The sequence below is a fragment of the Gouania willdenowi genome, chromosome 24 (genome assembly GCF_900634775.1).
Source record: "Gouania willdenowi chromosome 24, fGouWil2.1, whole genome shotgun sequence".
NCBI lineage: Eukaryota > Metazoa > Chordata > Actinopteri > Blenniiformes > Gobiesocidae > Gouania > Gouania willdenowi.
Genome location: NC_041066.1, coordinates 3764702 through 3778143, shown reverse-complemented (window position 1 = coordinate 3778143; position 13442 = coordinate 3764702). Strand labels below are relative to the sequence as shown.

General features: G+C 39.4%; 1 protein-coding gene across 5 annotated transcripts in view; it reads right to left on the bottom strand.

Moving 5' to 3' along the window:
* The window catches only part of LOC114457963 (uncharacterized), a 51768-nt gene that overhangs the window by 28267 nt on the left and 10059 nt on the right, over positions 1-13442 (bottom strand). For all 5 annotated transcript variants that reach the window (XM_028440148.1, XM_028440152.1, XM_028440149.1 and 2 more), the window contains one exon: positions 258-418. In XM_028440148.1, coding sequence (XP_028295949.1) covers positions 258-418 — 161 coding nt within the window. The remainder of the gene's footprint in view (positions 1-257; positions 419-13442) is intronic.

The window sequence follows — 13442 nt, the reverse complement described above, 5'->3', positions numbered from 1 at the left end:
GTCACTATGGCCGGTGAGCTCAGCGCGCTGTAATTTTTTTTTTTATTCAGTGAGTGTGGCTGACATTGAGGTGCGCTTAATAGTCCGGAAATTACAGTAATACTCTTACAAAAACTCAATTTCCAATTCATTAACACATTTAATTAATTTCCTAAACCTCAGAATTTCTCATGTAAATGTATAACCGTCTACCAAGACCAGGATTGGCACTGGATGTGACCATGGAGAGGAAGAACATGAGCAGTAATGAGCCTGACCTTCTGAGCTGCAGGAACTGGGCTTCATTGGTGGAGCAGAAATGTTGGAGCTCAGTGAATGTGGAGGGCAGCGGCGTCTGGGTGATAGCCTGCAGTGTAGAGATGCATGAGGGCAGCCGCTGGACAACCGACTGGAACTCCCGGACAAAAGCCTCGATGTCCTGAGGGGGGGATGGGTCACGCACACAAACATCTGTAACAAAGGTTTAATGCCTCTCCTTCTTATTCAGCTGCAGCTAAAAAAAAAAAAAAAAAAAAAAAAAAAACCTTCAAATCTATTTTAATACTACTGTAATGTAGCAAAATTAATTTATCAATCACATGATTTAAAAGTAAAAAAACAGCAAGTTACAGACAATATTGAACAAATTACTTTTCAAAAACCCAGACAATCACATTAAGATGCAAATAAAAACAAAAAACAGCTGAAAATCTGAATCAGAACAGATTTTAGGTACAGTTTAAAAAAACAGCACAAGGAATTTAACTTGGTAGCTGGAGAGAAGAACACAACACACTGCCAACTGCGGCACCATGATGATTAGGTAAAAAGTGGGAAAAAAAGGAGAAAAGGCGGGGGGGGAAAAAAAGGCAGAGATAAGTGCCTAGGGTGGAAAAAAATAAGGATTGCCAGCCTTGCCAGGTCACACGCGTGTAGCCTCTTGTGGGCACTTCACCCAGTTTATCCAGGACAAGTAACCATGGCGATTCAGCCTCTACAGCTAACCTGCTGCAGAGCAGGTTAGCAACCAGGATAAAGTCATCCCTGCTGTGGCTCTGCTGTCAGTGCTGGAGTGTTTTACAGAATGTCCATGGTTTTTATAATGTTTCTTCACCCAAATATTACAATTAGTAATTTAATTTTTCCATTGACTTTTGGTTTTACTAATTTTTATTGTCATAGTTTACATATACAAACAAAAAGAACATAAAGACAAGCTTTGAGCAATGAAAGTGAGAAAGCAGAGGGTTTATTTATTATTTTCCTTTTTAATAAAACACCAACACTGAAAAGTAAAAAAAAAAAAAAAACAGAATAAGCTGACTTTACTCATAACTAATAGAATATATTTTTCGAGTGTGTCCTAAAAATAAGAAAATGGATACAGTACTGTTGGATCTGAAGGGTTTCAACTTATTCTGACTTCACTTTTTAGCAACTATTCATTTCATTTATTTTTCTGTCAGGCCTCTGGCTATTTTGTAATACTAATAAATCATGCTTGTGGAATTGCTGTCAGAGGTTTGATTTAAATGGATTATTGGAGTTGTTTTTCTTTTGTTTAATTCTAGATGACAAATCCTTTCTTGAATCTTATCTATACATACGGTACATGTAACATAGCCTCCTCGGTATAAGTAGCCCAAACATATAGAAATAATCCACCATGGGTCCCGCCGGAACTTCCGTACGGATACCTCAACAAACATCCAGTCCATCTGGTCCAGCTCTCAACGTCCCCACCATACTGGTCGGACGGTGGATCGTTCTGTGTTGGCTAGCCTCCCTTGCTTGGCTAGCGCTGCTGCCGACCGCTGCTCCACCGTCATCAACTTTGAACTATTAAACATCCGCTCTCGCACCAATAAAGGACAACTCATCCACGAACTCATCACTGACCGTAAGTTTGACTTCTTCTGTTTAACCGAGACATGGCAACAAGGACACGACTTCTCTCAGCTGAAACTCCACCTGGGTTTGTTTACACTTGTAAACCATGTGACTCCGGCCGGGGCTGAGGTCTTGCGATGATTCACCGCGAGACCATCAAAGTTTCACATGCGTCTGCCCCGGTCTTCACCTCATTTGAATCCACTGTATGTGAACTCTCCGGACCTATTCCCACCATCATTGCAACTGTTTACTGCCCGCCTAAATCCAACAGTGATTTTTTAAATGACTTTGCTGCCTTCCTCGCTCATTTATCCTCCCTTTCATCAAAAATAATAATGTTGGGACAACACCAATCATCCTTTTACCAGAGATTTTACATCCTGTTACATAGTTTTGGTCTACAGCAACATATCAACACTCCCACCCACTCAAACACATTCTTGATTTACTCTGCTGCTCCGGTGTCACCCCTCTTGACTGTAAAACTGATGAACTCCCCATAACTGATCACTTTCTCCTCTCATTCAATGCTGCTCTCACCATTACTATCACTAAGCTCCCACGTCTCATATCATTCCGTAACATTAAAAATATAAATCTCAACACCCCCACCTCCAGTATTGACCACCACCTGGACATAAATACATTTTCCACCCCTGATGAACTGGTTATGCATTACAACACTACACTCCATTCCATTCTCAACTCCCTGACTGCGTTAAAATTCATGTCTGTTTCATTCTCCACTCCTGCCCCCTGGGTCACACACAATCTCCAGCTCATGAAAGCCAGAGGTCGCCAACTTGAGCGCCTCCATAAAAAAACCCACCTCACTATTCACAAAGACATGTACAATAACCACATCCTCCAATACAAAGACTCCATTACCAAAACGAAATCCTAATATTACTCAAGTTTAATCAGTTCAAATAATCCTGTGAAATCCTAACGTCATTTCTCTCCTCAAAAATCTAGAACATTAATCACCACCTCAGTCAAAACTCTCCTCTCCCCATCCAACCAGAATCCTTCCCATTTACTCATTCCTTTTCCACTTTCCAACTCCCCACTCCCTCTGAAATCTCAGACCTTATCCGTCAGTCCAAACCATCCTCCTGTCAGTTGGACCCTCTCCCCACATTCCTGGTCAAAGCCTCCCTCCCCTCTCTGATTCCCATCATATCAGCCATCATCCACTCCTCTCTCATCACTGGAACTGTTCCCTCATCCTTCAAAACCGATGCAATAACTCCAATCCTTCCAATCTCAATGACTTCTGTCCCATCTCAAATCTCCCCTTCATTAGTAAAATTCTCAAAAATACAGTCGCCAGCCAAATTCACTCTCACCTATCCCACAATAACTTTTATGAACAGTTCCAGTGCGGTTTTCGCCCCCTTCATAGCACTGAAACAGCACTCATAAAAATAACCAACAACCTCATGGCAGCTGATTCTAGACTCCTCACCATCCTCATCCTCCTCGACCTGAGTGCGCCATTTGACACCATCTCTCACACCACCCTTCTGAATAGATTAGCTTCCATCGGCATTACCCACACCCCCCTTGACTGGTTTAAATCCTATCGCTCCGGCCGCACCCAGTTCATTCAGCTCAAATCCTTTAAATCAAAACCCTCCCCCATCACTACAAGTGTACCCCAGGGCTCAGTCCTGGGGCCCCTTCTCTTCATTGTTTACCTCCTCCCCCATGGCAACATCTTCCGTAAATTTGGCATTCATTTTCACTGTTACGCGGATGACACCCAGCTCTACCTCACCAGTAAAATATCTTCTACTCTCCCCCCCTCCCCTTACTGACTGTATCACAGAAGTTCAATCGTGGTGAAATCATAATCTCCTAAAACTCAGTGACAAAACAGAGGTTCTCTCATTGGCACAAAATCAAGACTCTCCAAATCCAATAGTTTCTGCATCCAAATTGACAACTCCTCCATTTCCCCCTCCCCACAGGCTAAGAGTCTGGGTGTCATCCTCAACACCATCGTACAAATCCCACATCAATAATATCACCCGGTCTGCATATTTCCACCTCCACAACATTAATTGCCCCCCCCCCCGCGCTTTACTTTTACTGTTGTTTTTAAACTGTTTTATAAAAACAACAGTGGTTTTATAATATGTTGTTGTGGTTTTATCATGTACTGTTGAGTGACCTTAAGTGACCTGAAAGGCGCTGAATTTCAAATAAAATTTATTATAATAAAAAGAAGTGAACTGTTATACTTACAGTAACATAAGGTGGAGCTGATCACTTTTCTAAATCAATGAATTTTAGATTTATACATTAATGTCTATCATAGAATAGACCTTTATTGATCTCCCAGAAGAGAAAAAAATATATTTTTTAAAAAGTTAAGTATTGGCTGGGATTTGAACTCGGGTCTCCCACATGGCAGGCGAGATATCTAAAACTATTTTATTACATATTTAATCATATTATGTATTGATATACTATTGTCTGCCAGCCTTTTTCTCCTTCTCAGCAGCACTTCTGTTCCTTTTTTGACATTTGTGCAATACCCCCCTGGTCTCCAGCAGTAATCCAATAAGGTGGCCTTTTAACTTGCAAGCCGAGCATTCACTTTCTCCAAGTTGGATTCAATTCCGCGTTCCAAAGTAGGCTCCTGCTTGCTGAGTGTTGACAGCTCTGCTCCATACATCAGAAACCTTCCCAAAACAGCTGCCAACGTAATATGGACATTGCGAGAGGTGAGAAAGCTGCCAGCTCCAATCAACAGTTAGCCTGCTACCATAATTCCAACCATGTAGATGATTATATAGAAAAAAAATCGAAAGACACACGACCCGCCACTTGGCCCAAGAGTCGAGTGCGTATCCAGCCACAAACATACCGCTCGGACAGGCGAGCTCACCTCTGCACGTTCTTTGTCGAAAAAATTTGGTTGATTTTATTGAGACCAACTGATCAATTCCATAATTTCAGTTTTGGATAAAGATGTAGAGAGGGGCTCCAACTAGATTCGCAAGACCAGACAAAACAAGCAGCAGCAAGGACAGATAAGGGTGGGAGAGAGGGAGCAGAGAAAATGCAACCATTTTCGTTGAGTACAGGAAAGAGAAAAGAAGAAGAAACAAATCTATATGTATATGAGAGCGGCAGCAACAGACTGCAAAGAAAATAAAATACTCATGGATACAATTAACCTATTACGTTGGAATGCTACGCATTTTATAGTTTTCTATGCATCTCAGAAATGGGCTGTCATGTTTCATCAAATTTTGTAATTGAGTCCATTAGTGTACACCTGTACACCTTTTTTTTCAAACAGGAAAAAGTTATTGCAAGAGAGCACAGTTTTGGAATAGTGATATTTTGAGGCAATACACCAAAGAGTGCAGTCAGCACGTTTGGGGCAAGTTTGATTCCATACGCCTCTGGCAGTATGTGAAATATTGATGTCCAATAATTGGTCAAATTGGAACATAACCAAAATGTATGGATAAGTGTGCCATTGTCCGATTTACAGCGGGTCAGTACCTGGATAAAATTTGGCTTATTTGTCCTTAGAGATGTGTAGACAATGAACGACCTTAAATTGAAGGAGGCCATGTCTAGCACAAGTAGAAAAGGAATGTACTTTCTGTTGCATTGCCTCCCAAAGATCATCTGTTATGGTCAATGACATATTTTTCGCAGTGTGATCTTATTATTGCAAAAAATGGAGATTGCAACTGTAACAGAATTGTATAATATTTTCAATTGCACCTTTTTAATGAATATTAATGTCCAAAATGTCATCCATGGTGGCTGACTCTGGAATATTTGGAAAAGAGGGATATCTACTGCTTATGAAGTTACAAATTTGTAGATATCAAAAGAAATGCATCCATGGAATACTATATAATTCAGTTAACTGTGCGAATGATGCAAAAATTCCATAAACAAAAAGATCCTTAAATGTATGCAACCCTTTGTTGCTCCAGATTTTGAAAGCAGAACTAGGGATGGTCGAAACATGTCATTTAAAGCCCCCTGTACTCAAATCACATATGTAAGCCAAATTTCTTTTGACATTGAACCCAGATGCTAAGAGAATCAGAGTAAGGGGTTCAGTTTATACTGATATAATTCTAATGGAAGTGCTGAACTTAATGCTGGTAAGGAGGTTTTCTCACAGCCAGCTGACTCAATATGGACCCACAAAGGAGTCTTAAAAGTTGAGTCACCAACCCAATAGAGGATATTCTGTATATTTGCAGCCCAGTAATAAAATTGGAAGTTAGGTAGGGAAAGGCCGCCTGATGGCCTAACTCCTTGCATAAATTCCTTGCAGATTCAGAGATTTACCATTCCAAAAAAAAATGCTGAAAAAAATTTGTCAAGAACCAAAAAATGCATTTTAGGCATATAAAGTGAAATACTGTACATTGAAAAAGATAAGGTACTTTAGCAGTACAGTATATTCATTTTTAACGGAGTTTATGCGACCAATTTATGACAGTGGTAAATTATTCAATCTATGCAAAACATTTTTGGTTTTATCAAGCAGTGACTCAAAGTTTTTTTTTTTTTTTTTTTTTAAGTAATTTAAAGACTTGAGTAACTTTGATACTCAAACTAAAAAGTCAGATTTCACTTTAAATTGAAAACTTGTATAGGAAATTTTTCACTTTTTTGGATATCTAATTTGTAACCCGAGACACGACTAAACTGATCAAAAATGGTAAAGACATATCAGAGGGTCCGATATAATTAACAGAAGATCATCTGCGTATAAGGACAGTTCATGTTCCTGGCCTGCTATACGGACACCTTTTACCTTCTCTTCTGTTCTCACTTTAACACTAGCATGACCAGAGTGGTGTCATTTGACACCTATACCTTTAAAGTCCAAGCTGGTGTCATTTGGCGGGTGTGAACAACTCAGCTTGTGACCATTGTTATGTTACTGAGGCCACTACTCCCCCCTCAACTAGGGTGGGGGGGTGGCTAGGTTGGTTTCAGGACACAAAGACCTTTTGTAATCTCCTTTGTGTTTCCCATACAGCAGCTACATAGAGGTTGCAACTTATATTTCAACTTTTGCAACAGAAAGTAGTAAGTAGTAATAGTGAGACGGCAACAGTTTGTTTGCATTCTTGGTGAAATTTATTTAATAGAGATTTTGTGAACAATTCTGGCACTGCCACACCTCCTTTATGCATTTGCCACGTGCAAACTTGTCACAATACATACAACGCTTGGTGGCACGGTTTTTCCTGCAGCAACACTTCACCTGGCACAATGCCCTTTTCCCCACATCAGGTGTGGGTGGTTGTTGCTGAAGGTTTTGCTCATTCACCTCCTTGGCTGCCATATGAGACTGGGCAAGCTCATTTGCAAGCTCCAGCAAGAAGTCCACCCTTCTCTCCTTGACCCCAGTGCATGCCTGATAAAGCACATGTGCGTTTAGCGCTGCAATGTCAATCATGTTGTAAAACACAGCGACTGGCCAACGCCGTGTTCCTGAATGCACAGTGTACTTTCGAACCATCTGGTCCATGACGTCCACACCGCATTTCATGCTGTTGTAGTCGGTGACTGTGTTCGGCTTTTTTTTCCGAGTAGCCTCAGTCTCCACCACGCTGTGCACGCTACTGAGGAGGCAGTTTGGGCACATAAACAGTCAGTGTGGCACCAGAGGTTGAAAACACTTGTGTGCTGAATTCCTCACGGGCCAAATTCTTTTTAGCTGAATCTGGAAGCTCCCGGCGAATCTTATTGACTGTGCCAGGGAGGGTGGTCTTCCGGCTGTGCAGTCGACGTGCTAGTGACAATGAAGTGAAAAAATTGTCGGTTGTAACAGTTCTTCCTTTGTCCATAAACGGTTCCATAAGCTTCATCACCACATTTTCAGACAATCTCTCCCCAGGTGGACGACTGGGGTCTTTGCCAAGATATGGGATGATTTTGCACACATACTTGGATTTAAGGTCACATGCCACCCAGAACTTGATACCAAACTTGTCCGGCTTCGTTGCAATGTATTGCAAGAAACAGCAGCGAGTCTTAGTTGGAAAAAGTTGCTCATCTATGGTGATGTGCCTGCCTGGGTTTTTGTTTTTCCCTGTTGAAGCATTGATTATTTGTGCATCTTGTGCACTTTCTTCAAATTTGTAAATTAATAGCTTAATAAAATAATTCATGGACCTGGTTAGTGAATGGTGGACCTCGTGAATTTACCTTTTTAAAGTGAAAACTCAAACAGTCCTTTTCACACTCGGAAATCTTGCTTTACCATAAATAGCAACAATACATTTGATTTATAAGCACAAAAACAATAAAGGTAAATAGTGAAAATACAGGAGTAGGAAACAGGAGCTTGGTTGCTTTATTACTGTTTTTCTTTTTCTAATTTTATTTATTGTGGTTTATTAATTGATCACAACACACATGGCTCATATTAATTTGGCCATTCTTATCCAATAATTCCATATAATGTTATTTGGATTAACAAACATCTACCTGGGAGAAACTGGTTTCTCAACACTGGCCATCATTTACACCAACCCCCAAAGTTTGTCACTGCCCAGCTGCACATTCCGATCGAAAGGCTTTATTTACATAAGAGAGGTGGCCCCACTGAGTTGCAAATGAGTGTCATTTGGCGGCCTCTGGGCAGGGCAGCAGGAGTAAGAAAACCTTGGGCATGCTAGTGTTAACTGCCAGGGGCGAAATAAAAAGTGCATAAAACAGTGGGGATAGCTGTACCGTGGTGAAGTGGGAAATAGAGAGTTTGTTCTAACACACGCCACTGGTGAGGAATAAAGTCATTTTACCCATGAAATGGACTTAGGTCCAAAGCCAAATTTATTTAGAATGTAGAATAGAAAATCCCACTCCACCCGGTCAAACGCCTTTTCAGCATCAATTGATAAGGCTATTTCTGGAATGGTGGTTGACTGTGTACGTAATATGTGGGAAAAAACCATCACAACCCTTAATAAAACCTGTTTGGTCAGGTGCGAACAAAGAGGGTAAATATTGTTCAAGGTGGAGAGCGAGTAATTTGGACAAATTTGTCTCAAAAATATTCACAAATAAATCCACAATTTTCATGTGTTTTTGAAATCCACAAATATATTTACAAGTTTCACGTGTACTTTTTAGATTTTCACGTGTTTTTCAGATCCACAAATACATCCACAATTTACACATGTTTTCTTATTTATGCGTGTGTATTCATCATGAATTATCATGTGTAAATCTTTAATTGTGCTTGTGGACTGAGCCAAGCGCGTTTGTGGATCGGCCCGCGAGTGAATTGATTTGAGACAAACGTAATGCAGCTTCGCTTAAATCCACGTGTCGAGAGCACCACCATCCACTAGGGGGCAGTAATGAGGTATCGGCTGAAGATTAATTCCATTTACCGACAAGAATATCTAATAACGTCACAATTCACTGTAGTATTCACTTGTCTCCTGCTGATCATAGTACAACACTTGGTTTAACAAAAAGTATTTCCTCATATTTTTAATGGATTGTATTAGTAAAAATGTTGTTGATGTAGCATCACATCCATCAAGTGTCATTTTATATAACATAACATAAGAGTAAAAATAGCATAGGTCCCCAGTGCACCAGTTTGGCCAAATAATGATAGTGTTTAGTAATTAAACTTAAAATCCTCACCACACAGAGCATCAGATAACATACCAATAAACTATTGAGGCTGCACCTCAAGTATGACAAATGGGAGGAAATAAAAATTGAACTGTTAAACGGTTTTAGTGTTAATTGATTATTGAAACCAGAATGTTTACATTGATTAAATAAGATTTTTACTGTTTTTCCATAAAACCAATTATTATTATGAAAAAGTATTTTTTGACAAATCAAGTGTTGTAGTGTGATCAACAGAACCCCTTTGATGGTTGGCTAGAGTTAGATCATTAGTATACAGTACATTAGAGTGAAATTATAAAATTGTATTACTATTAAAAATCCACACTTTAATAAAAGTATTTTTTGTCAAACCAAGTGTTATACTATGATCAGCAGGAGACAAGGGAAGGCTGCAGCGATTGTGGTGACAATGCAGTGAATACCAATAACATTAGACATTATTGTAGCATCTGTTTTTGTGTTGTAAATGCCTCATTACTGCCCCCTAGTGGAAGAAGACTCTCTAAACACGTGGATCAGCAGCTCTGTGTGAATTTCAGCAAAGCTGTTACGTTTGTCGCAAAATCACATTCACACGGGCCGATCCACAAACGCACATTGGTCAATCCACAAGCACAATTGAAGATTTACAGAAGAAAATTCATGATAAATACACACAAATGAGAAAACACATGTAAATTATGGATCTGAAAAAAACATGTGAAATTCGAAAAAAAATACATGTAAAAATCCTGGATGTATTTATAAATATTTTTGAGTAAGACTCAGATCCATAGAGGTCAGCATAGAATGATTGAAAGGAATTATTTATTATTTTAGGATTTGCAAAAACCTCCCTGCTAATGGATTCTAATTTGAGATAAACTGAGCAAATTCTGATTTACGCAGTTGATGGGCCAACATTTTATAAGCCTTTTCCCCATTCTCAAACCATAGCCTTCTTGATTTATACATCATTTGCTCAGACTGCTGAGTTGAAATCAAATTAAATTAATGAGTATATAGAAGTCTCACAGGGAAACTTTGTTCTAAGATCAGTGATCACTATACTTTCATATTTGCAAGTTACAACATTAGAAATGAATCACATGATCTCTTAATGGCAGTCATGCACATGCAAAGTCATATCAAGATGATTAACTAGTTTGTTCTTATATAGTATTAGATAAACGCGTTATGGCCATGACCGTAAAATAACTAGAATGTACATAAATATCAAGGAAAATATCTTTTAAGCTAGGGTTCAGTACAAACAGCTGTTTTTATAACTTGTACACGTCCTAAGAAATGAAAATGAAATTAAGAAAGATGTTCCTCTCATGGCCACATACAGGAGGTCCACAGTTCTCTAGACAGCACTAAATAGCAGCTTGTAAACATAACATTTCCTGTAGGGTGGGGGTTTCTATATTCACTTTTCCCACAGGATACCTTCAAAATCACTATGGTATAGTGTTCACAGTTAAGACAGCCCATCAAAAAAGTAGGATTCATAATTTAGTCCACAACAACAAACGCAAAGCAGGTCTGGAATCAGGACAAAGTGTCCCTAAACCAAGGATCGATCAATAATCTGCACGATTGATCATATTTTTTTGCAATAATCATATCTGCTGTCTTTTCCATCAATAGCTGATAATTTGTTTATTATAGTAGTTTATTTTAAATCGTGCTCTATCAGCGTAATACAGGAACACCACGCTGGCTGAGAAGAAGAAGCTGCAGCAGGTGGTCAAAACTGCAGAGTGGGTAATCAGCTTTGATCTTCGCTCCATGGACACCATTTTAACACAGCGCAGCAGGAGAAAAGCACAGAGCACAAACATCACCCAGCTCATGCTCTGTTCCAGTGGGTGGACTTGGGTTCTCAGCACTCAGGGGGTCCCCTTCCACAACAGCTTTTTCCCAGCTGCTGTCAGGTTTGTGGCACAGGACATTAAAGAGGGCAGATACCTCAGCACTCTGCCATTGAGTATACTTTTGTTCTTGCCTTGTTTTGCACCTTTCTTATACTGTCTTGGCTGATTTGTTGTTTGTACATTTTTTTCAATCTGAGTCTGGGACATACACAAGAATTTCATTGTATTTGTTCTTTTTAATGTGTATATATGGCAAAAAACTTATTCTATTCTACTGGTTTTTTCCTTCATTAATAATACATTGGCATCAGCCCAAATAAATAAAATAAGACACATTGGTAAACCGTTACCCTAAACTCGAGTCTCCATCTCAGAATTTTTTAATAAGTGGACAAAATAATTTCCCATTAGGCCAACAATAACTTTGTCCGACTATCTAGCAACATGATTAATTTCTTAAGTGGTTATACAAAAGCCAAACTGTTACAAAGCCCAAAAATTCATGAATACACAAGTAATCAGCTTAAATTGTTTGTGTTGATGCGGGCAAAGTGAGAAGAGCCTGAAACAGTTTGAGGTGGTATGGAACTCACCATATGCTGATTCAGCCATTCTAACCATCTCACCTACTGCTATATATGCTTCAACCATCTTCATAAGCCCTGAGATCCTTTATGGAAGTAGAACTCATTAAGAGGAGAGTTGTTATTTATTAGAACATATATGGCCCGAGAGTTACACAAAGCCAAAACTGAGGTGATTGTTGAACCCCCATAACCCAATAACAAACCCTGTATTTGGATTCTCAATTGTCCACCATCAGTGAACAGTCATGGTTATTGTCAGGACCCAGTGAAACATGACTAAAAGCATGATCCAATAAACAGAGGGCTACTTTCACTTGCTAATAAGGTCAGCAGATTATGAAGCTTCACCAAGGTAACCAATAGATGCAGGTCACATGACTGATCTGAATGTCTACCAAATTAAATCATTTCACATTATGTATTCTTTAGTTAAACACTTCGTACAAAGCCTAAAGTTGCTACCAACTATTGGAACAATGCTCCGTTGTACCCAAACCCCTGACTCATCATAAGACACTTTCATAAGCCGCAAGTCACTGATAGTCATCAAACAACCATAACCACCACAGGGTGAAAGTTGGCATTTAAAAAAAGATTTTTCAATAACTTGCCTATAACTTCTTACTAATTTTTAGACCAGTGACATTTCAGTTATGCGTTATGCCTTTGTGTGGAATAGTTACTTCAGTAAAAAAAAAAAAAAAGGGATTACTTTTAAAGGGGACATATCATGCCAAATCCACTTTTTTAGCCCTTAAATGCATTTTGTTGTATCTTTAGAGTGTTAAGAAGTACAGAAAAGTGCAAATTAGTCTATTCAGGTGCCCTGTTGATATCTTTATATTCTGTTTTGGTCATGTTTTTCAATCTGTTTCGATTTTTCTATACTCTATTACGTTTTTTGAACAATAACGTCACAGTATTTGCAGTGGAACTGCCAAATTAGGACATCGACTCCAGGCCCAACACTTCGAGCACTCCCCGATTTTTATTTCTCGCTGCGATTTTGTAGTCCAAGCTTAAGGATGCCGAAGTTACGAGAGGATAAGTCAAAATGTTTGGTTGTTGGATGTAGTAAGCCACACGCTTCATAAAACCATCTCCCAGCATCAGAACCTTTTCGAAGTGCCTGGTTGAGTTTTATTTTTCACGGAAATGTACCCACATCTGTGGGTAAGGTCATTTTTGTGTGCACGAAGCACTTCAAGGATGACTGCTTCTGCAACCTCCGCCAGTATAAAGAAGGATTTGCCGAAAGACTTTGTCTGATTGAGGGTTCAATTCCTTCTATCTTTGGAGACGACGAACAGAACACTTCGGTAAGCTGTAAATAACGCTAAAAAGTGTGATGATAAGACGTCCCTGTCATTGTTTTGTTAGCACTAGCAGTTGCACCGTCTTCATATGTTAGCACTGTGTGCTCGTTTTAGATCCTTGATGATATGGCCTACGTGATTTAATTTAAGTCTAA